This window comes from Mauremys reevesii, linkage group 11 (assembly GCF_016161935.1).
Source record: "Mauremys reevesii isolate NIE-2019 linkage group 11, ASM1616193v1, whole genome shotgun sequence".
NCBI lineage: Eukaryota > Metazoa > Chordata > Testudines > Geoemydidae > Mauremys > Mauremys reevesii.
In genome coordinates, this window is record NC_052633.1 from 20,524,464 (window position 1) to 20,548,901 (window position 24,438).

At 43.6% G+C, this 24,438-nt stretch overlaps 2 protein-coding genes across 4 annotated transcripts in view; one reads left to right on the forward strand and one right to left on the reverse strand.

Moving 5' to 3' along the window:
* Positions 1-1,590, reverse strand: part of STRADB (STE20 related adaptor beta) — a 36,165-nt gene extending 34,575 nt beyond the window's left edge. For 2 of the 3 annotated variants that reach the window (XM_039494920.1, XM_039494919.1), the window contains exon 1: positions 1,284-1,590. The gene's annotated coding sequence lies outside the window, so the exon portion shown is untranslated. Of the gene's footprint in view, positions 1-1,025; positions 1,097-1,283 lie in introns of those variants that run through there. The other variant, XM_039494921.1, reaches the window with a different exon arrangement.
* Positions 1,591-1,621: 31 nt separating this feature from the next.
* TRAK2 (trafficking kinesin protein 2) overlaps positions 1,622-24,438 on the forward strand; it is a 67,226-nt gene continuing 44,409 nt past the window's right edge. Inside the window, exons 1-3 of the mRNA XM_039494912.1 lie at positions 1,622-1,754; positions 19,661-19,989; positions 22,175-22,369. Coding sequence (XP_039350846.1) covers positions 19,953-19,989; positions 22,175-22,369 — 232 coding nt within the window. The 5' untranslated portion in view covers positions 1,622-1,754; positions 19,661-19,952. The remainder of the gene's footprint in view (positions 1,755-19,660; positions 19,990-22,174; positions 22,370-24,438) is intronic.

A 24,438-nucleotide genomic window follows, 5' to 3' on the forward strand; every position in this document is an offset into this window, starting at 1 on the left:
CATGACAGTGCTGCAGTCATGTGAATTACCCCACCAAGTCTCTGTTATTCCAATCTCGTCATAGTTCCTTGACTGCGCCAGAACTTCAATTCTTCCTACTTATTTCCCAAGCTTCTTGCGTTCGTGTACAGGCACCTAAGATTGCCCTACCTTCTCAGTATGAATCAGGAGACCTCCGCTGTGGCACCCTCCTCCTTGCGTTTCTTTCCGGTATCCCACTTCCCTCCAGGCTCAAGTCACCATCCCCTGGTGAACCTAGTTTAAAGCCCTACTTACTAGGCACTGCTCGCTAACCACTCCCCCCCTCCTCGCAACAGACCCCATCTGGCCACTCCCACACACCAGCGGACCCAGCACTGCCCGTCCCGCTACTCCCCCACCCACTTACCCAGTGGACCTGGCACTGCCCGTCCCACTACTCCCCCCACCCAACCCCATTAGGGTGACCAGACCACAACAGTAAAATATTAGGACACATTGGGGCGCTGTCAGCCCTGCCAACAGTCCAACCCCACTCCTCCCAGGCTCTGCCCCACTCTGCCCCAGGTCCCACATCCTCCCCACTTGGCCCCCCCACCACCATGCCCTTCCTCATCCCCCGGCCCGATGCTGGCTTGTTGCATCCCTCTGCAGTCCCCCATCCACCACTTGCCTCCTCACACCCCCCCGCTGGCCCGCCACTCACCTCCTCACATCCCGCGCCTATCACTGGCTTGCCACTTGCCCTATGGTGCTGACTTCCCCTCTGCCTGGTAGGTGCTCGCCTCCCGCCCCTATACTGCCCTTGCCCCACCCCCATTCCACTCCTTTCCCCCAAGTCCCTGCCTTGCCTCTTCTCCACCTCCTCCCCTGAGCGCGCTGCATCCCCACTCCTCCCTCCCAGAAAGTCTATGGCCACCAAACAGCTGTTAGGCAGCAGCAGCTCAGGGAGAGGAGCAGGGACACAGTACACTTGGGGAGGGGGGGAGCTTGGCTGCCCCAGCGCACCCACGGAGTCGGTGCCTCCCTCCCGCTCGCCTCCTTACCTGAATATCAGGACAATTGGGGTCCTGATCGTACATCAATCGGGACAAAGGGTTAAATATTGGGACAGTCCCGATTTTATCAGGACAGCTGGTCGCTCTACCCCCTCCCCCCTCGCGGACCCAGCACCACCCCCTCCCTCGCCCGCTAGAGCATAGTCGGTCCTGGCCTCAGGATCGCCACAGGCAGGCCCCGCCCGGAGTACAGCTCCCTACTGCCCCCTCTCACCGCGCCCCGTAACTCCCGCCTCCTCCTCTCACCTCAGCGCGGCCGGGGCCGGGGAGGGGGCTCACCAGCCCCTCCCCCGCTGCCAGTGTAACGGCCTCCCGGCCCGGGCCAGCACGGAGCCACAGCCCCTCTGATCCCTCCGCTCCGCGACAGCCTCAAACTTTGAGCCCCGCCCCCCGTCCCAGCCGAGTCCAGCGCCGAGCGGCGGCTCCCGGGCGAGACTACGAGCCCCAGGCTGCCACGCGGCCTCGAGCGCGCGCTGGGAGTCGTAGTCTCCATCGCCGGCCTCGCCCGTCGCATGCCGGGATTTGTAGGCCCCGGGTTGGCCTGAGGGAGCGTTCGGTCGCTATGTTATGACGCAGAGCAGCGGTCACCACCTTCTTCCTGCCTCTCTGCTGCCCCGCGGGTCGCGATCCCTGCTCCCGGGGAGCGGCTGAGGCTGTTGTCTGGGTAGCGGAGGCGGCCGGAAGCGCCGGCAAGGAGGGAACCCCGCCCCGGAGCGGGTAAGAGGGGCCCGGGCTGGTCACCGCTCCCCATGATCCCCCCGTTCCCCGTGATCCCCGCCCCGGTCCTTCAGCCCCCTCTATCCCCCCCGCCCGCCCACCAACGGTCTCCTGACCCCGCCCTCCATCCCCGGTCCTTCAGCCCCCTCCATCCCCCGCCCTCCATCCCCTCCAACCCCCGCCCGCCCGCCCCTCCAACCAACGGTCTCCTGACCCCGCCCGCCATCCCCCCGTCCTTCAGCCCCCTCCTGCCCTCAGTTCTTCAGCTCTCCCCGTCTCCTCTATCTCGTCCCCTCGTCCTTCCCCGCTTCACTCTCCCGCTCCCACCACCCACCCCCGTCGCCTCAAGCCCCCTACTGCCCCCAGTCAGCTCCACCCCGCCTCCGGTCACCTCTACCTCTAACCCAGTCACCTCCCTCTCCCTGGTCTTTCAAACCCACCCCCCTTTCACTCCAACCCCCAGTCAGCTCCACTCCCCATCCAGTCACTTTCATCCTCCTGGTCCCCCTTTATTCACCACCACGTCCTTGTTAACTGAAAACAATGGGCCTGTTTCTTTTCTGAGTGACACCCATGGAATGAATCCCCAGTTGTGTGACTGGGATAAATCCCTGCAGGCTCAAGGATGAGTTTTCTCCAGCCCTGCTATGGAAGTATGATTGCTGGGACAGACATGGAACAGGGAGTAATGGGACTTCCTTCCCATTTGTGAAGGGGGTGGGGAAGAGTTGTACTAAATTGGAAGAAGCATTTCATAAACCTGTTCTCTTATAATGGTCTCAAGTAGGGCTTCCAAGAGGTGTGTGTGTGTGGGAAGGAGTAGTTACTCTTTGGGTTTTTTAACACCCTTTTCTTTCCTCTGTTGATGATTCAAAATGCAGATTGCTAACATATTAACAGATGAGTATGGCTAAGGTGCATTAATTATTAGTTTCTGAATAATAACTAATGACAGGTTTCAGAGTAGCAGCCGTGTTAGTCTGTATTCGCAAAAAGAACAGGAGTACTTGTGGCACCTTAGAGACTAACAAATTTATTTGAGCATAAGCTTTCGTGGGCTACAGCCCACTTAATTGGATGCATAGAATGGAACATATAGTGAGGAGATATATGTACACATACAGAGAACATGAAAAGGTGGGAGGCTAATGTATGTAATGGCTCATGGTGTACATTGTACATTCGCCAAACCGGCCAGTCTCTACATAAAAGAATAAATGGACACAAATCTGACATCAGGAATCATAACATTCAAAAACCAGTAGAACACTTCAACCTCTCTGGCTACTCAGTAACAGACTTAAAGGTGGCAATTTTGCATCAGAAAAGCTTCAGAAACAGACTCCAACGAGAAACTGCTGAACTTGAATTAATATGCAAATTAGACACCACCAGCTTAGGCCTGAATAGAGACTGAGAATGGCTGAGCCATTACACACATTAAATCTATTTCCTCATGTTAAGTAGTCTCACATCTCTTGTCAAACTGTCTGTAATGGGCTATCTTGATTATCACTACAAAATTTTTTTCTCTTAGTTAATTAGCCTCTTAAAGTTGGTAGGACAACTCCCACCTTTTCTTATTCTCTGTATGTGTATAAGGTGCCACAAGTACTCCTGTTCTTAATGCAATAATGTGGCCTCTTATTGTGGCTATACTGTCAAAGCTGATTCAGTTTACAGATTCTTGGGAGATTTTTCTCAATAGAACATTTTATTCTTGGCATTTGCTGAAAGAAGTTAATTAGGGGAGGTTTGCTTTATTTTACACTTTGTTTCAGAGGGAATACAACTGAGTAGCCTAGAGCATGAGACTGAATTTTGTTTCTGCTTCTGTTGTTGACTTGCTACATGGCTTGGGGAAAATTATTGCTTACCCTCTGATGCAGTGTCTACTCTATTGCCATCCTTTTGTGGGGGAAAATTTTCCACTACCATTGGTGTAATTACAATGTTGTGTTTTGTATGTAGGCAAGGTACCTACATTTTTATCACCATATCCTATAATCCTGCTCAGGATAGTACTAGATCAGGAGTCAGCAACCTATGGGTTTCTGCCGCCGGCTCCTGCCAGCCGCGGTCCCACTCAGCGCCCGCTGCTGGCCTGGGTGAAGGAACTCCAGGCTAGCAGCGGGCGGAGACCCCAGCTGGCAGGAGCCAGCAGCCGAAACCCCAGAGTGGGGGCGGGCTGAGACGCTCAGCACGCCGCCGCTCTGGGGTTCCCGCTGCTGGCCCCTTGCCAGCCGGGGTCCCGCCACCGGTTCCACTCACCTTGATTCCGGTTGGAGTTCCAGCTCAGGCCCCCTGCCAGACAGGGCGCAGGCCTCCAGCCCTACTCAGCCCTACCAGCCGCCAGCTCCACTCACCTCAGCTGCTGATCTGGGGTTCCAGCCGCTGACCTCCTGCCAGCCGGTTAACAACTGATCACTCAGAAGCCTGTGTGCAGCTTAAAGTATCCAAATACCTGCCAGACATTGGAAAACTCAGCAAGGAAAAGCAAGGGCAAGGATCACACTAAACTAAGATCTGCATTTTAATTTAATTTTAAATAAAGCTTCTGAAACATTTTGAAAACCTTGTTTACTTTACATATAACAGTAGTTTGGTTATATAATATATAGACTTATAGAGAGACCTTTTAAAAAAACATTAAAATGTATTACTGGCATGCAAAGCCTTAAATTAGAGTGTATAAATGAAAACTCGGCACATCACTTCTGAAAGGTTGCTGACCCCTGTACTAGATAATACAGTGTAAAAATGCAAGTGTCCTATCTACACTAGGGCTCCCACTGTTGCTACTGCTTCTTGGGAGATTCCCTAGAAAAGTGTAATGTGGGTCAAGGCTTTAAATTATGTTAGGCCAGTGGGAAGCACTGAAAACAGCTTCAAGTATGCTTGAGAGCTCCTTTTGTTTAGATTATCACCAGGGTCGGTTATCACTGAGATAATTACCTAGTTTTGGGGGAGGGATAGCTCAGTGGTTTGAGCATTGGTCTGCTAAACCCAGGGTTGTGAGTTCAATCCTTGAGGGGGCCACTTAGGGATCTGGAGCAAAAATCAGTACTTGGTCCTGCTAGTGAAGGCAGGGGGCTGGACTCCATGACCTTTCAAAGTCTCTTCCGGTTCTAGGGAATAGGTATATCTCCAATTATTATCATTTTTTTTATTTTATTTATTCAGAATATCACCAGGTTGAATCATCTCTGGGTTTCATGGTCTGCTACCATCAATTTTTTTTAAGTTCTCAGCCATTTTTGGCTTTTTTACAGACAACTTTACAAATTGCACCCATGCAGCAGCTTGAACATTCAGCTATTAGTTATTACAAGCATTTCAGCCTCTAAAGTGTGAGCTTTGTTTTAATAAAAGAAAATTCTATAGGAACCCATGGAAGTATTCTCTGCCATCATATATAATATGTATATTAAGAATGCTCAAATTACTGTAATACTTCCAGTCAAATGTTATACTTCATTGTAAATTTTAGTGGTAGCCGCAAACATGCCAGATGGCATGACTTTAAGCTCCTAATCACGAGTTCATTCATGCAGTCAGAGTACCTTTCAATCATATTATGATTAGAGATTACATATTTACTGATAGAAAATAAAGCTGTTTTAAATTCTGTTGTGGCTCTGCTCGTGTGCAGATCTGGTGCAAAAGAGATTCAGACTTCACCAAGTTTTGCAACAGTCTTCTTCACTGCAAAGTGGTATTATGGCATTAACAGTGATACCGTAAGAATTTCTATTAGAAACCCTGTTTTTCATGAATTACCTGGTCTGTTTCAAATGATACTTTGTTAAAATTACACTTTGAATGCAACTTTTAATCTTTTCTTGAAATCAGTCCTCAATTATATGGAGTCAAATACACATTGTTCTTTTGTCTTGGTTTCGGAAGTATTTTTGACCAATTCTGACAAGAGAATTTTTCATAGAACACCTGTGTGTTACTGAGTGACTCATGGGACTTTGGATGGAAAAAAAACACCCTTTGAAAATACCTTGAATTTGATTACCTTCAGAAATGCTGCAAAACCATTTGTCGGGTAAAGTTAAGGGTATGTTACTGGCTATAAATTAGGGTTGAATGACTTTTTGGATTTTTTCCCACTTTTTATCCTAGGCACCACAGTAATACAAATAATAATTTATCTCAGCCAGTAGATTATTATTTATCTTTATTTATCTAAGGCTGCTGGCTGGCAGAGTTAACTTACTTGTATATTTAGTGTTGTAAATCTAATTATTGTCATGATGCTTTTATATGGGCATAATTTTTTTTAAGCTGAATCTAAAAAAAAATTGTGTATTTGAAGTAGCTGCTCTTGTTGCAGTATTCTCTAAAGAGGTATTTTAAATATACCCATCTCATAGGCATGTTGTCAGTATTGGTCAGTGATCGTAACCCATTTTGAAAGCCTCAGATGAAAGGTGCTATATAAAGAACAATTTGTATTTTATTTATGGTTTCACATCTACAGATCCTGTTCTAGAAACAAAATTCTTAAACTTTTGTTTCTACATAAAGCCCTCAACTTTCTGTGCTTTGGGTTAAATTGAACCATTTAACTCTTTATTGAGGATCATTACCACTGGCTCTACATAGAATGAACCAGATAATACAATTCAAAGATAGTTGATTTTTTTTTCCTTCCAGTCCTGTTGCTACCAGTAGCTGATGTCACCCAGTTACAAATGCAATACTGTTAATACTATTCATATAATAACATTACAAAAGAAACAGAAACTGTTGGAAAATATACTCTGTGTTTTAGGGGAGTTGTGTGGAGTGAGCAGTAAAGCTAGTGGCTAGTCGTGTTACTGTTTTTTCTGAAACACATCATTTAACATCATTTGTAATGAGCTTGTCTCCTCCCTCCTCCCCCCTTCTTTTTATACACACTTCAACACTGTCTTGTCTCTTGGATTTCTTTGTTTCCTTGAATAGACATATAGTGACATGTGAGTAGTTCACTTATATTGGTCACAGATCAAAGTAATTTGTTCTTGTAATTTATGGCAGGGGTGCTAGGGCGTTGAATAGATGCCTGTTCATATAAATTGTTGAAGTGAATATGAAATAATCTTGTTCCCATTGCTTGATGTATTGATTCCCCTGTATGAGGTGATGCTGCCATAATATTTTTATATCTGCGTAGCCTAGTTTATCTAATCTCTATTAGGTATTTCTAAGGCCTAGGTTTTATATGACTAAAGTTCTTATGCAGCACAACTTTTCGTGACAGTGATTTGCTTCCATAAGAGAGGATCTTTGGGGGAGGAATAACCTTTTTGCTGTGTCCTGTCCCTGGAGGAAGCCTAGGGATATGTGATTCACTGACAAGTATTGTTCATTTCCACAGAGATGATTACAGAACTGACAGCAAAACCTTTCTATCACTTAAAATGGTGGCTATACTCATTTTGAGGCTGGTGATTCAATAATAGACAGCGAGCAAGGTTATTATTTATTGGAGCATTTTAATAGTGCAAAATTTGTTTTAAAATACAGTAGTGCAGAATTTGTTTATTTTTCAGTGTTGAACTAAAATTCTCAAACTATTTAAAAAATATCACATTGTAGAATTTCTGAAGACCTCAACAAATACAGTGATTGAAAATCTATAGAGATGTATTAAACAAATATATATTTAAAAAATGGCATCAGATGAAAGTAACAGCTACTGCTTCTGAGTTGAAGAAAAAAAAGTTGCTTGCTTTGTTTATAATCTTGATATCATGCACTGTTTCAGGTATATTAAGAACTCAATCTCTTGACTGATAAGTATTTCCAGATTGTTTCACTGCAACACTTAAAATGAGCATGTTGTATTCAGTTTTGTTGAGCATTTAGGGTCCCTGACAGCTAGTAAAACACACAAACTTGTACAGTAAGACTCTTAATATTGTAATAATATTTTATCCTAAAGATCTTTATATAAAAACAGCGATATAACATATTGATGAAAACTGTTGATAATAATACACCACATTTGGGTTACTATTTTGGGGAAATCCAATCTCTTGCTTGTGTCCTCCAAGAATAAAAGGAAACAGCTGCTTATATTATTCTATGATTCCCCACTAGTCATTGCTAAAATATTTATTTTCTGACACGAATTCACTTAATTTCTAAGAAATGACATACCCTGTTTGTAGCAAAGGGACATGAAGACACCACTTGCTGACTTTCCCTGGAGCCACCCAGACCTAACTCAGGGCTTGGCTACACTTACAAATTTGCAGCGCTGCAGCAGGGTGTGAAAACACACCCTCTGCAGCGCTGCAAATTGCGGCGCTACAAAGCGCCAGTGTAGTCAAAGCCCCAGCGCTGGGAGCCGCGCTCCCAGCGCTGTCCGTTATTCCCCACAGGGAAGTGGAGTACAGACAGCGCTGGGAGAGTTTTCTCCCAGCGCTGGCGCTTTGACTACACTTAGCGCTTCAAAGCGCTGCCGCGGCAGCGCTTTGAAGTTTAAGTGTAGCCATAGCCTCAGACATGTACCTAAGGGCCTTTTGTTTCCCGAAGAGTCAGAAATTTAGAACGGAGACATCAGAATTTCATTGCAGGCTTTCCCTGCTGTGTTCCCTAACCAAAGTATTGTTTTCATGAAATTTTCTTGTATTCTGAAATAAAGGTCCAGGCCTCACTGGATGCTTTTGGTAAAAGTAGAAGGAAAAGAAAACCCACATTGCCAAAATGGTGATGTATCTGTTATTAATGTTGTGTATGTGCAGAAAAGATTTGGGAACTAATAATCATGACATGGTTACTTTGCAGAAGTTGTTGTAGATCGACTTAAAATAAGAACTGTTTGTTTTGCCATGGTTTTGTACAGAAACTCTGCTTTCTCCTGTTTTAAATACTGTTATTCAGTTACCTGAGCATATTCCTTTTTTCAGCGTGTTTGCCCTGTATTTTTGCCGTACTGTCATTGTAGTGTGTGAAGAGCATCAAATTATTTGATTTAAATATCTGAAATATGTCTTTGCTTTAAGTAAAAATTGTTAGATAAAAGTTAGCTAAATTAATTTGCCTAGAATCTACCAATTTAATTTATTAAATCTGTTTTCATTACAAAACTTTCAAGCTGTCATGGGTGTCATGCTCTCTGGAGTGGCTCATGACTGTGAGAGCCTACTTGAGGGCAGACTTTCAAAAACAGGGTGGACACCCTAAACTGGTGATCTGTTCTATAATTAGTTTCCACCAAGTCAGTAACAAATGAGAATGCCTAGATCAGTGGTTCTCAAAGCCAGTCAGCCGCTTGTTCAGGGAAAGCCCCTGGCAGGCCGGGCCGGTTTGTTTACCTGCCGCGTCCGCAGGTTCAGCCGATCATGGCTCCCACTGGCCGTGGTTCACCGCTCCAGGCCAATGGGGGCTGCGGGAAGGGCGACCAGCACATCCCTCGGCCTGCGCCGCTTCCCGCAGCCCTCACTGTCCTAGATCACTATATAAGCATCGGGGGTAGCCGTGTTAGTCTGTATCCACAAAAACAAAGAGTCGGGTGGCACCTTAAAGACTAACAGATTTATTTGGGCATAAGCTTTCATGGGCAAAAACCATCTGAAGAAGTGGGTTATTTACCCATGAAAGCTTATGTCCAAATAAATCTGTTAGTCTTTAATGTGCCACTGGACTCCTTGTTGTTCTTGTAGATCACTATAACAGTCTTAACATGGAGGGCCAGAGAGTCCCCTTAGACTCTCCAGCCTATCTTGCCACCCAGACAAACTGGACTTTGTGATAAATGCTCACATAAACCAAAAATCACCCCACATTCAGGTTGCTTCTAATCTCAAGACACCAGTCACTTACCCCAGATCAATTGATGCCCTAGATTTTACACCAAAGACAACGGCTGCAGCTAATCCTGTAACAAACCATCTAAAGGTTTATTAACTAGGAAAAAGGAATGAGAGTTATTTACAGGTTAAAGCAAGCAAACATCTACACACAAGTTGTTGCCATCTGTAGTGAGGCGGCCTGGCTCCCGACGGCCCCTGAGAGAGAGGAACCAGAACAGCCACCTCAGTGGGCAGAGCCACCTCAGTGGGCGGAGCCACCGCCGCCTGTTCCCGCCCCCCGGAAGTCAAGGGGCGGGACAGGAAGTATAAAAGCCCGGCCTCAACCCTCAGTTAGAGCCCAGCGGCCGAGCCTGCCCAGGGCAAGGTACCCGGACGCGGAAGGACCAAGCCTCCCTCAAGCCAGGTACCCGGACGCGGACAGACCGAGCCTCCCTCGAGCCAGGTACCCCGAGGTGGACTGGCCGAGCCTGCCCCGAGCCCGGTACCCCGAGGAGCTGCCCGAGCGTTCCTGTGACCCAAGTCCAGAGGAGCAGCCCGACTTAGACCGCTTTCAGCACACCGAGGAGCCCATGGTATGGGACCCCGCTGCCGAGCCCAGCGACGAGCAGGTACCCAAGGAGGGGGAGATGGAATGCAGCCCGGGGGTAGCCGAACCCTGTCCGGCTGAGAGCACTGACGTGCCCATGTCAGTGTGTTGCGGCCAGGATCCCCACTGACTGCAGCGGATCCACGCCGCTGTTAGGGCCCCGGGCTGGGACACAGAGGAGTGGGTGGGCCTGTGTCCCCCCTGCCACCCCACTCACGGGTGGCAGCCTCCCCCTCCTATCAGCGTTCAGGCAGAGAAGCCTGCACTTACCTGGGCTTCTTGAACTGCTGCCACAGCTCAGTTCCTGTTACAAGGCCCTGAGCCTTGAGCTATTGTTTGTTGCCCTGCCCTGACTGAGGGCCTGGGCCTCCTGAGACTGATGCCGCTGCTTAGCTCCTGCTACAAGGACCTGAGCCTTGAACTATAGTTTATTGCCCCACCCTGGGGCTTACTGACTCTTGCTGCTCTGCTCCTGCTACAAGGACCTGAGCCTTGGACTATTGTGTGTTGCCCCACCCTGACCTAGGGCTGGGTTTACTGGCTCTTGTGGCTCAGCTCCTGAGACAAGGACCTGAGCCCCTGGGACTATTGTTCGTTGCCCCACCCTGACCTAGGGCTGGGGATTACTGAACTATTGTTATTACTCAGCTCCTGATGCAAGGACCTGAGCCCTGAACTGTTATTGATACTCAGCTCCTGCTACAAGGACCTGAGCCTTGAACTATTGGGTATTGCCCCGCCCTGATTAAGGGCCTGGGCTTCCTAAGACTATTATTGTTGTTCAGTTCCTGAGACAAGGACCTGAGCCCCTGGGACTATTGGTTGGTGCTCCACCCTGACCTAGGGCTGGGGCTTACTGACCATTGTTGCTCAGCCCTGCTGTGAGGAGCTGAGCTAGAACTGCTGTGTTGCTGCCCCGCCCTGACTGAGGGCTTGGGCTTAAACTAGTGACTTTGTGTGCTCAGCCCCTGCCTGAGGGTCTGAGCTAGAACTGCTGTGTTGCTGCTCCGCCCTGAGCTAGGGCTTGGGCTTTACAGACGTGGACTGCTGCTCAGCCCTGTAGTGGGATCTGAGCTCCCTGGATTCTGGTGTGCTGCTCCGCCCTGACCTAGGGCTTGGGGCTTACTGACTCTGTAACTGCTCAGCTCTGGCTGCCAGGACCGGAGCCTAGACCTAGTGTCTGCTGTCCCGCCCTGACTGAGGGCTGGGGCTCATAGCAGGAACTGTGTGCCTTCTGTTCTGCCCCTGCTTGAGGGGCAGAACCCCAAAACCCCTTCAGAACCCGGAGACTGATAGGGCCGTGTAGTGAGGCGGCCTGGCTCCCGACGGCCCCTGAGACGGCACGGCCCCTACCTCGGACTATTACACCATCTAAATCCTAGGAGTGACAGAGTTGTAGTGATCTCTCAGTTCAAAGCGTCTTTCCGGGCAAACTCAGGAGGCAGCCTGTAGGGATCTCTGGCTCCAATTTAGAATCTTTGGCCTGTCAGAGTTCAAACAGCCAAAAAGATGGAAAATTTTCACATCAGCTGTTTTTATGTCCCTTTTCCAGCATTCAGAGAAATGGGATGAGGCCTTCTGCACATACTCCTCCAGGGGTGTGATAGAGCCATTAACCAGTCCTTCATATTGCAGTGGTCCTTTGTGGCCCATTTGATTTTGATAGTCCTTCTGGATGGGCAGTGGGAATGATTCCCGTCCCTGAGTTCACAAGTTTAGAGCAAACATTTTCAAAGGTATAAAGCATAACTTACATATTTTCTTAATACATTCATACATTCGTATAAGACTAATATTTAGTTTTGCTCAAAATAACATACAAGTGACCTGTTCTGGTCTCCAGCTCTGAGTTCTTAGCTAATGCCTGCAGCCTGGTCAAGAGCTAGCAGCTGGCCTGCCAGCGTCACAGTGGGTATTAATGACTGTCATTAAACTAATTATTCTTGAAATGGTGGCACTTGGGAGAGACATGCATATGGTTATGTTTCGTTCCCAGTTGCTTTACACTTTAAATCCAGAAAACTGGTAGTCTAGCATTCAGTGTGTAAGGGCTTGTCTACACTGGGGAAATGAACAGATTAACCATTGCAGCATAAGCTATTCTGCTAGCTCCTGTATGAAGACTCTATTCTAGAATAAATGTGACTTTTATTGTGGGTGCACAATAAGGTAGAGGAATTATTTTGGAATAAAATCACTTTTATTCCAGTGTAAAGTATTCACACAGACAGCTGTTGTGGAATAGTTTATTCGGAAATAGCTATTCTGGTCAGCTTTCCTGTGTAGACAAGCCCCTAGTCATGTCTAATGGTTTTAATTCTTTGAAATGTTCTGCATTTAGATGTAGTTAGATGTAGTCTTGCAGTTATTCAGCTGGGACAAGTGAACAGACCGAGTTGTTTGTCACTGCCTGCATTTTCTTTCATGATCCTGCAAATATTTACATGCCTGCTTAACTTGCATAGTCCCCTTGATCTCATAGTCTCTGGGACTTCATTTGAAGTACTCGCATGAGTAAAGTTATTACATGTGTATGAGTGTTCACAGGATTGTCCCCTAAAATTCTTTCTTTTTCATTTTTGTGGTTGAATAGGTGATAACACTTGAGAAAACATCTTTGTTTATATAGTCAGAATCTCTAGTCCTTCAATTACAGGCATATGTCAAATTTAAAAAACAAAAATAAGTCAAAAATAGTTTCACACATGAAACCTTCTCCAGACACCCCCACCAATTTTGATTGCTTTATAATCACATTTTACTTTTTAAAATGACATTTTCTTACTAAAAACTTTTAAGAAGGATTTAAAGTTACTGCTGCCTAATTGTACCTCTGTTCCTTCTACTTCTTTGGGACATGAAACTTCAAAACCCCCAACTCAAATATTAGGAAATACTTGTATATTCCCAGAGAGAAGTGTTGTTGTTAATAAGTCCAAAGCAAACCTATTTCTGTGAAAGACCTACATAAATGAGAGAAAATGGCTATAAAGGAGAAACAATGCAACTGACTAGACACAAAGTTATGTTAAATGGACAAAATAAATTGGACATATAGAGACTTTTTCTTCAATATCTTTTAGTTATGGTAACTTTATGTGGTACAACAGTAGTTTAAAAAATTTAAAACAATTCTGTTTGTGCGTGGACTTGTTAAACTGATGGTGCCCTTGTAAGGGCAGAGAGAGCAAGCGAGTGAGAGTTTACAATCCGTATCTGAGACCACAGTCTTCCAGTGAAACCAGATTTGACATTTGACTTTTCTAAAGTGAAAGAATCATCCTTAGGGAGAAAAGTCCATAAGGCCACCCGTATGCATCAAAAAACCAAGGAAGAACATAGAGACCTCACATTTTAATAGCTTCTCTCTCCTTCAGAACATACGTTGTTTCATTAGCAGCAAAGGGACTGAAGATTTTGTTCTTTTCGTATAAAGAAAAATAGTGTGGGATTTACAGTTGGCTCTAAAACCCAGTTGCTTAATGACAGAGAAACACTGTCTAAGCAAAAGGAGCTAGTCCCTTTCATTATATAATCATGACACTGGCATTAATAAGGGAGAGGGAATATGCAAATAAACTTATTCTTCACAATCAGATAAAAAAATCTTTAGTCATTTAAAGGAAAGTGCTGTACAGAAGAAACACATTTAGGACAGCTCTTCACAATATGACAAAATGACAGAGCCAGGGGCAACTCCAGATCTGTCACAACAGCTGTTTTAGGAGTAGAATTGCAAGAGAGCCAGACAGTGCTGGAAGAATAGTATCCTGCCTGACTTATGTGTCTGATACTTAGTAGAGTCCTGCGCGGATACAAAAATGTGGGTCTTCGTCCACCAGAATCAACCCATGATCCACTAGCCATCTTCTATGCGTATCTGCACCCGCAGCAGCAAAGCATCTCACAAGGGCTAGCGATGGGGGGAGGGAGGAGGTTCAGGGGGAAAAGAGTGGAGGGGGGCGTGGTCTTGCAGGGAAGAAGCAGCGTGAGGGCGGGGACTGGGGGTAAGAGGCAGCATGGGGGCAGGGTGTCAAGGAAAGTGGGCCGTGCAGGGGCTGGGTCTCAAGGAAAGGGAGCCATGCGGGGGAACGGCTGTTGCATCGCGTGTTGCTCCCGGGTTTTTCATCCCTTAACATAATGTCTAGGAGACAGTCACTGCCAGGTGAATGTTAAAATTCAAGTAGGTGATTTTCATTATTTTTTTAAATTGTATGTCTTAAAAACCCAGCCCATTTATTTTTAATCATCCCCAAATGTTGGATTTAATTGTGACATTCTCTTTAAATTGTATTAGCCACAGATTTCGATTACCTTTTGTCTTATATCACTTTTTTTGTGCCATGCTGCTTCTGAAAAAGAAGACAAGAGGATAGAAACTATATCATGAATAAAATAATCATGGAAGAGATGAGCAACCTTGTCTGGCACTTGCATCAGATATTAACTTTAATAGCACTTTTTTTAAAATTATACACGTTAAATTGTGCAAAAAAGACATCTTTATATAAATTCCAGAACTGGTAACTGTTTGTGCCAAAGTTAAGTATTATGAAGCCAGGTTGGAAATAGGGTATTCCTGTGATTTCTAGGTGGATAAATCTAACTAAATTTGTAACTTGGAAAAGCAAGTTGCACTCAACAAATAGAGCATGATTACTCTTGATGGGTTGTACTGTGCAGTGAGCTGTCTGTTCTAATCCCTGGAAATGCCAAGTCATGGCAAGCTGTATTAAAGCAATAAGAAAACCCACAAATGTTAATAAGATGAAATGCTGTGATACTGGTACATTTCAGTAAATTTCTCAGGGTTCTGCTTATGGATTTGCCTTTCTCTGTCTGGACAATGCAGTAGTTTATTGTAAGGTGGTGTGATGAATCTTCAGCATCTAACCAGTGCTGAGTAGAGCAGTACTGTCACCTCCTGTGACTTGCATGTTATGCCTCTGTTAATGCAACCTTAAATTGCTTTTTTTTTTTAACAGCATCCCATTGCTGACTCATGTTGAGGTTGTGATCCATCACAACTCCCAAATCCTTCTCAGCAGTGCTGTTGCCAAGCCAGTTATCCCCCATCTATATTTGTGCATTTTGCTTTTCTTCCGTAAATTTAGCACTTTACATTTGTCTTTGGTGAATTTCATTTGTTGTCAATCGCCCAGTTCTCCAATTTATCAACATTGGCAGATAGAGCTAAAATTCAAAAGTGTTGGCAACCTCTACCCCGCCGAACTTTTTGTCATCTGCAAATTTGATCAGTATGCTCTCTGGTCCTACATCCAGGTTGTTAATAAAGATGTTAAACAACATTGGACCCAGAACAGATCCCTGTGGAACCCCACTTGAGACCTCCCTCTAATCTGATATCATTCCATTAATAGTAACTCTTTGTTTGCAGTTGTTTAATTGGTTATTACTCCTGGGGGGATTCTGCGCCAAACAATTCAAAATTCTGCATATTTTATTTGTCAAAATAATGGAATATAATCATACCAGTTTCAATTGTTTTGGTAATTTATTTAAACTACAATACAGAAAAAAAGTCACAATAAATATTTAGCATTTCCTAAACACATGAAAGTTACGTTACAAACACTTGGTAACTAATAATCTGCATTCCAGTTATAATCCTGGATTTTCATTTAAATTACATTACCCAACACCGAACAGCCCCCCTCCCCAAATTTGAATGTCATTTTAAATTGCTCAGACTTTCACACATGACAGCGATATAGTTTTGCTAATCATTGCCTTGGACCTGGCTGGGTACTTGGGGAAGTACTTGGTTCTGATTGTCCTGACATTTTATAGACTGTTTGGTAAATGTATTATTTGCCCTCAACGTGTTTTTTTTTTGTTTGTTTGTTTTTAAATGGGTAAGTAAAATAAATCCTGAGCAGTAATCTAACCCCATTGTGCCACTTTGGCACAGGAAAAGTGAGAAAGCACATAGATCTTCCTAGGTGAGGATGCTCTTAATTGTCATTTATAATAAGGCACCTTTACATCACTCTGGCAATGTAGGGGCCTTAAAATTTTACAGGTTTTTATGCTCCTGAGGGAATTGACTGAGAATGGGAACAGTTAAGTAACAATAGAAACATTAATAACATTAACATTAAAAGTCGGGCGCTACATTTCTGCCTCAGAGAATGAGATCACTTAACCATTAACAGCAGCTTTAACAATGTTACTAACTACACAGTCAGGCTGCTAGTGTCTCAGAGAATGAATCCATTAACTCAGGCAGGGCTGCTACATTTGTGCCTCTAGCCTGCCTCGTGCATAATAAAAAGCAGTACCCTTACACGCCAGTGAGCTGCAGTAGCCAAGAGGAGAGAGATTCTGTGTGTGTGTGTGTGTGTGTCTCTCTCTCTCTGGCTTGTTGGCAAGCATGTATCTTTTTTTAAGTTCATAGTTTAAACAACTTCCTAGATTCCCTTCAAATTTTGACCCTCCTCACACCACAGATCACATGTGGAATTTGACCTATGAACAAGATTTTCTTGAACACATGAGGGAATGTGGAAACAATTATTGAAGTTTGTTTCAAATGTTATGACTAGCATCTCTCCATTATACTTTTCAGAGCCTATTTTGAGAACGCAGTGAGTGAGACTTTTGTAAGAAATAGACTCTCACAAACAATATGAAGGTCCTTAAAAAGCTCACGTATTGTAGATGTTGATAAAGGGACGTCATAAATGCTTGGTTTCAGAGACTGTTTCCAAAGTTTGAAGCTCATTCATTTAAGACAGTGGTTCCCAAACTTTAGCAACCTAGGAACCCCTTTCACTAAAATGTCAAGTATCACAAACCCCTGAAAATGTTAATTTTTAGGAGGGGATTTTCTCCTTTACCTGAGTATAAATTATAAAAGCAGTGATCTCAGAAATATAAAATTTGTTTTTGTGACATGCTTATTACACACTATTTATTATTAATTATTTATCATGACAGTATTTTTATTACATTATGAAAACAGCAACACTCATCCAAGATCTCACTTTCGTGGCTTGTATCACTTTGAATAAGCCTGTTATAAAACAAGGCTCCTATGTTTCATCAAGGAGAATCAGATGTGAAACAGCATGAAGGTATTTAAGAAGCCAACTCAAAGAGTTCCTCCTACACAAGCATTCATCTTGAGCAGTCCAGGCAAACAACGCATGTTACAACAAAGCTTAAACTTGTTCTTCATAATAATTTAAAAACCCTAGCTGCCTATTTCATTTTAAAAACAGCCAAAATATCTACCTCCCTTTCCATTTCTTATAAGGAGTCTTGAAGTTTCAATCTTCTCAGTATGATAGATATGCTTGCTTTGATCTGCTTAGCTCTTGGAAGTCCAAGGGCTCCAGGCTGCTGGCCCCATACTTCCCAGGGTCCCCAGCTCTGTCCACCATTAGGGATTTTTTCCCAAGAACCCCCGGAAACATTTTGTGAACCCCCCAGAGGTTCACAAACCCCAGTTTGGGAACCACTGATTTAAGATAAATGAGACACAGTGACGACCTCTAGGTGGCACTGTCACATACATTTACCTAATGCTGGCTCTGTAAATGACAACTGCATGTGTAATCAAGACTAAAAACAAAACCTTAACAATCTGTTTTATAAGCTTTTCTCATAAAAATGGGTGTTACACACAGTGGCTCCTTTGCTTCCATATACAAATCAGTTTTCTGTGCTTCTTCCTTCCTGGGGTGATACTTTGTGGGGAACAATCTAACAGTCACATGTTTATGCTCCTATTAACTTGTCTCATTATTGCAGTGTAATAGACAGCATGCACCACGCATGATTACTGTGGAGAGGAGCTAGGAATACAGACTTTGGTTTATGCAGTCACATGGCAGGGTTACTTTATATATGGGCTTGTCATTCTAAATGGATTTGTAACTAGCCTCAGGGTTTATCAGTATTCAGAACTAGTAGTTGTATTGGTCTGTTCTTATAACTAACCAGGGCTTTTTATTCTCCGACATGAGACTAAATTTGTTCCTTTGGCAGCATTTCTGAAGCGATTGGGGCATGACTGAGAAGGGGTCATGGGTCAGAGCTGTGACAGCCAATGAAAGCTGGGTTTGCTTGTTTGTCTTTTAAAAGTTTCCGCAGTTTGAAGTCTCCCCTCTTTTACTAACTCTTTGGTGGAAGGAAACTCTGCTTACAGATTTCAAGGCTTTTCGATGTATATTTACCCATAATATGGCAGTAAAGAAGCTGCGTTCAGCCCAGCTGGCTAGAGGGTGCTTGTAGTAATATATATTACCTGGAGGAGGGCAGAGTAATTTATATGAAAGGGATATGCATCCATTGTGAAAGCATAAGTGCAGCCTGGGTGCTCTTGCTGCCTCTATTTCTTGACCTGTCTGCATTCTCCATAACGGGAAAGGCCGTAGGGAGGAGTTGTTTTACAAGAGGTAGTAGCAGATGGTGGCTATGTAGGATTGGGGGAAACAAACACTGAAAGGTGGTGGCAAAAAAATGGAGAAATCAAGTATTTAGATTTAACTACAAACTGTCATGTACTGAGAATAAAACTAACTCAAACCCTGTGGATTTTCTGTAAGGTCACTTGCAAATGGGTAAAACAGATTTATGTCCTCTTCACTATTTTTACATTTGGTTTATATAAAGAAGGCTTGAAAGGTTTTCTCCTTTTTATTATTTTTAAGTTGGAACAATTAGATCTTGTGTAGCCTGATGGGTGACTAAAGAATTAATACTGCTGATACCAAGCATTAGTATTGCTGATACCAAGCATGTGAGATTTGATTAACTGAAAACTGAAATGGTTTTATATTTTGATTGTTATATTCATTTTCTTTTTTTAACACCTATTTGTCTATGCAAGTGTGTGTGGGGGGGGCAATCTATTTTTGTAAATTTACATGATAAACTAGCAGTCCTGGCTAGAGGACAGCAAAAGCTTGGCTCCTTAAACTGTTCTGACAATTCACCTCAATCTTAAACTGTAACATCACTTCTATTTTAGACCTGGGCTGCTAAGCAGACACAGCCAGCTGTGTGAGATTTTTATGGTGAACCCATTATGTGATTTTTTCTGTTAGGGCACGCACTTGATTTTTTTCCCTTTTAAAATAATTTTAGTAAAGAGCAGAGTCATACAGCTTTGTGTTTGTTAGAGTGTTGTTTTTATTTATCTAAAGAGATGACTGAGTCCTGCCCTTTAGAAACTGTTACTGTACTTGAAAAATAATTTAAACCCCGTTGTCTATGAGGCTGCAGGGAGTCTACTTAGCTGAAGCAGCCATGTCTTAGGGCAAAAGAGAATGTCCTACAGCAGTGAACAACCCTGTCAGGCATTAAATATTTGATTGGTGGAAGGGGGAATGAGTAGACAGCAATAGATGAGAATTGTGAGTTACCAAAACTGAGATTTACTGTCTTCATAGAGAATTTTGTTTTGTTTCATTTCATGCTGCTCTTTGCTTGTAATATATAAATTACAATCCAACATATTCCATGTCTTTGATTTCTAGATGATGGCTGATCTAAGAGAAACCATCACATGAAGCTTGCACAGTATGTCATAAAAATTTTACTGATCTGTACCTCAGATGAAGTATCAAGTGTCAAATGAGGCAATAGTAGACCAAGAATATAACCCAGCCTATAGAAGTGAGTTAAGAAAACCAGAGTAATTGATGCTTGGGTAGCTTGATGGATCTCACTTCAAACCAAAGTCATCCTTCAACCAAAGCAAGAAAGGGACCATGCACAACATGAACACAGAATGCTATTCTTAAATAACTGAAGCGTGAAGAAACCCTCATGAATATCAACCACGGAGATCCGGAGAGCATCACTGGTAAGTTGAAAGGGCAGCTCCAGTCTGAACCACAAATTGATGAAGTATTTTCAGTGCAGCTAGCCTGAAACCCCTGATCTCAGCTTGAAATTGTGTGAATCAGTTATCCAGTAGTGCACATGAACAAGAAGAGTAGATTCTTCATAAACTAAACTAATTCATTCCCCACCCCTCCAAACCATCCATTATTATATTTTTCTCACCACATAAAACTTTCCTCCGGTAGATAAACGTTTGTTCTTATCAGGGATGGAATGAATGAGTGTTGGAGACCCCAAGTGATTTTTGAAGGAATAGTGGGAATTGACAGAAGAAGAAAGATGTGGCTTCAAATGTGGTAGTTGAAGCTGTAAGAACACTTTATATTTTCAGGTAAAAAGCCTGACCGTAATCCAGGCCCCTGCTGCCTCTCCCTTCCCATCCATGGTGAGTGGAGAATTGTGGCCAAGTTCCTTCCTTCCTCTTGGATTTCTTTGCTGTGACTTATTCAGACTCCCCTGAATTATGTGCCTTTTTTCATATTTGTAACCCAGAGGAGGTTGTGCCTCAAAAATGCCTGAGATAATTGATAAAACTTTGAGGTTTCTAAAGAATGCATGTTGAGATATAAATACAACCCTTCAGTTGACAGCCAGTGGAGTGGTGTCCAATATGTGGCCCTTAAAGAAGACTGGCCCTGAGAAGAAAACTTGTATTTGACTATGAATTGAAAATGTGTACCCTCAGTTATGTATGCCCTGTGACTTATAAACTGGCATGTTTGAATCAGGCCTGCCACCATGGAGGAGGGAGTTCAGGGGCACTGCTTCCCAGTGCCATCACTGGAACTCCAGGAGAAGTCCTGTTAAGACCTGTGAGTGCTCTGAGCTGCTGCTGTCCCTTGCCTACTGCTATTGGCCACCTGCTGCATTGGAGGGAAGGGAGGAGAGTTTAACACTAGCTGCTCCATTGCCTGCTTCCCTGCTGGGCTGTGGGAGCCCTAGGAGGAGCAGGATAGGAACTTGGTTGGCTGTACCTCAGTCTAGGCAAGTGCCTGGCAAAGGATGGCTGCCCTCCCCCACACAGGGCAACCCAGGAGAGGTGAAAAAGAAAAACTGAAAAAACAGCAACCAATTACAGCTCCTTGATTCTCTGCATTAGCTGGGTCTGATCCCCAAAGGACCTTACAGCAGCTAGGTATAGACAGAATACAGCGTGCCCCAGCCACTTCCCATCCCTTATGCCTAGGAGAGCAGGTGTCTTATGCCCAGGAGAGCAGCTTAATTGGGTCTGACCTCTGGGCAGGGAGACTCTTCAGCAGGCTTCTTGCATTTTCCCTCCCTCAAACAGTGCAAAGGGACCAGAACAAGACAGAGAATCTGTCCTTATGTGTTGATTGTGTCCCTTTTGAAATACATTTGGCACTCAGGCTGAAAAGCTCTGACACCTTTGAACTAGGTGTACTTGTGCTTTAAATGATGGTATATAAATGTAATATACTACTAGGTGTTTTCCTTTCATTTTGCTATTGGTGGAATACAAAGATAGAATTAGAAACTGCCCTTCATTTTGGAGGGTGAGGAGGAGTCACTCCACGTGTTCACTCCAATCCATAACATTTCTCATGGTTTAAAAAAAAAAAAAGTGACGTTTTTAAATAAATGAAATGTATTCTACCATTAGGGTGTCACAGAAGGGATATGCATCACTAAACTGAGAGAGAAACAGAAAGGCAAGAAAAAAGTGTGGTTAAATTGAATGGTGCAAGAGGATATTCAAGACAAACAGATTTCCTTCCGAAAAGGGAAATGCAGCCAGAGTAAAGCCTACAGAAGGTAGTACAACCTATAGCAGGTAAAATGTAACATGGAAGTTAGGAGAGCTGTGATGGACTTTGAGAGCTAATAGCCAGATATAAAAACAAATAATAAAACTTAAGTATGTCAGAGCCAGGAAGCCTGTGAGAATCAGTGAGTCTGCTAGATTCACTAGAAGTAAAGGGATCAATTAAGGAGAATAAGGATATTGCAAATACTAATATTAAAAAATCATGCTTCTAGTGCAAATTCATTTGCTGGTCAAAGTGAAATATCCTTGTGTAATCCCTCCTATGTAGAACAATTCTTTTCAAATCTGTGGGTTTTTAAAGTAGCAGATTTAATAGTAATGTGCATGCTTTGGTTTCATGGCACATGTTCATCTTTAGATGTCTGCTCCAATGAGGACCTTCCTGAAGTAGAACTGGTGAACATGCTGGAAGAACAGCTACCACAGTATAAGCTGCGAGTAGACACTCTGTATCCGTATGACAACCAAGACTGGCTCCAGGCCCCCTCCCGCTATAGCCATGTCCCCCAAACCATCTCTCCTGTCCTTGCTGAGGAGACCTTCCGTTACATGAGTGAGTATTTCTGGTCATCACGGAGCTCTTTGCATCATGTGAAATGAAGTCATTAACGTGATTAAAAAGTACTCTCTTACTGAAAGATTCAGAGCACTGTGAACACAGGCAAAACAAAAAGCTCTGTTCACAGGGAAATTTTTCTAATTCACTGTTCCAAGAAGCTAGAGTCTGTGCATAAGCAGTAAAGGGTCTTGCTGTAATGCTCTGCGAGTCATAGATATAGTCCTGTTTTATTGCAATTGAAGTCATTTGGGCTTCATGGGGAAATTGGGAGCAGAAATGATATTAGTGCATGTGGTTCCCTAAGGCCTGGTCTACACTAGGGGGCGGGGTTGATGTAAGATGCTTCGACTTCGGCTACACTATTCCCGTAGCTGAAGTTGCGTATCTTATTTTGACTTACCTCCTGTCCTCGCAGCTCCCCCTGTTGACTCCGCTACTGACACTCGCCCTGGTGGAGTTCCGGAGTCGACGGGAGCGCGTTCAGGGATCGATACATCGCGTCTAGATGAGATGCGATATATCAATCCCCGATAAACCGATCGCTACCTGCCGATCCGGCGGGTAGTGTAGACATACCCTCAGTATGATGAAGCAAACCTGAAATATACCAGGTATTGCTCAGTGTCATGCATAATTTGTCCCAGTTATAACTTGTTTTAAAATATCACTTTTGTTTTAAAATATACGGCTATGTAAACACAAGAGTGAAGAGATGAGATAAGAACAACCTAAAACCCACCTTTTCTTCTTAATAACAAGTTTTACTTATTTAAAAAAAACAAAAACAAATGTGAACTGTTATTGTTATAAAGCAGTTGGATCAGCCAATATAACTAAAGAGATGCTGTCAAATTAAAACTTGTATTTAAAAAAATCTTTACCTGTTATCAGTAACATCTTAAGATTAGGGAAACCTAATTTATTAAAAAGCCAAAAAACAATGCTTGTTATTTGCTCTGAGTGTTTCTCTCAGATTAGTTAATGAAAACTGATTAGTCAGTTTTACTTTTGCCTGTGGGCAGTTTGACTTTGATTCTTGTGTAATAGCTCTGACCTGAGATATTTTGGGTTGGAATCACTAGAAGGCAACATTTAAATCCAAATCACTGTTTCCATTGACATTTGAAACAAAACTATAGTTACAATATTTCTGCTTTAATTTGGTAAAACCTTGTTCTTACCAAAGCTAATTTTTAGCCTAAATCATCTTGATGTGGTTTCCTTTTCAAATTAATGTACACTTGAATGTTCACTATATAAATATACTGTCACGTTCACTGTCAGGAAAAACATTTTTAGAAAACTTTTATTACATAAAACATTTGTAGCCTATAGGATGGTAGGTTGAGAAATAAGTAGAAATTAGGTTTTGGTTAAGTTAGGCTAAGTACTGTATAGAGGAGTATGGGAAATTGAGTTTGGTAGTTTGAGTAAAAGTTGGAGACAAGAAGATGGGAAAATTTAATGTAGTGAGGAAATGACTCGGGGTTATGTTGTGGCTGTGTTTCTGGTTGTAACTGGTTCTAGCAGAGTTTCTAACAAGTGTTTAGAGAATTTTGAATATTTGATTAAAATGCTGTCTGAACTGATAGCATGGAAGGGTATTGGTGCAGGTGTTAATTTAAATTATGTGTAATGTAAAGAGCCAATGAAAAGGTGGTGGAAATTAGAATATAGTTAGGGCCCTACCATGAAATCTGGTCTCCCCCTGTGAAATCTGGTCTCCTGTGTGCTTTTACATTATACTATACAGACTTCACGGGGGGAGGCCAGCGTTTCCCAAACGGGGGTCCCGACCCAAAAGGGAGTTGCAGGGGGGCCACAAGGTTATTTGGGGGGGGGCACGATATTGCTACCCTTACCTCTGCACTGCCTTCAGAGCTGGGCGGCTGGAGAGCGGCAGCTGTTGGCCGGGCACCCAGCACTGAAGGCAGCATCGCCGCCAGCAGAAGTAAGAGTAGCAGTCCCACAACCCCCCTACAATAAACTGGCAAAACCCTATCCAGCCACACAACTCCTTTGTGGATCAAGACCCTTACAATTACAGTACCATGACGTTTCAG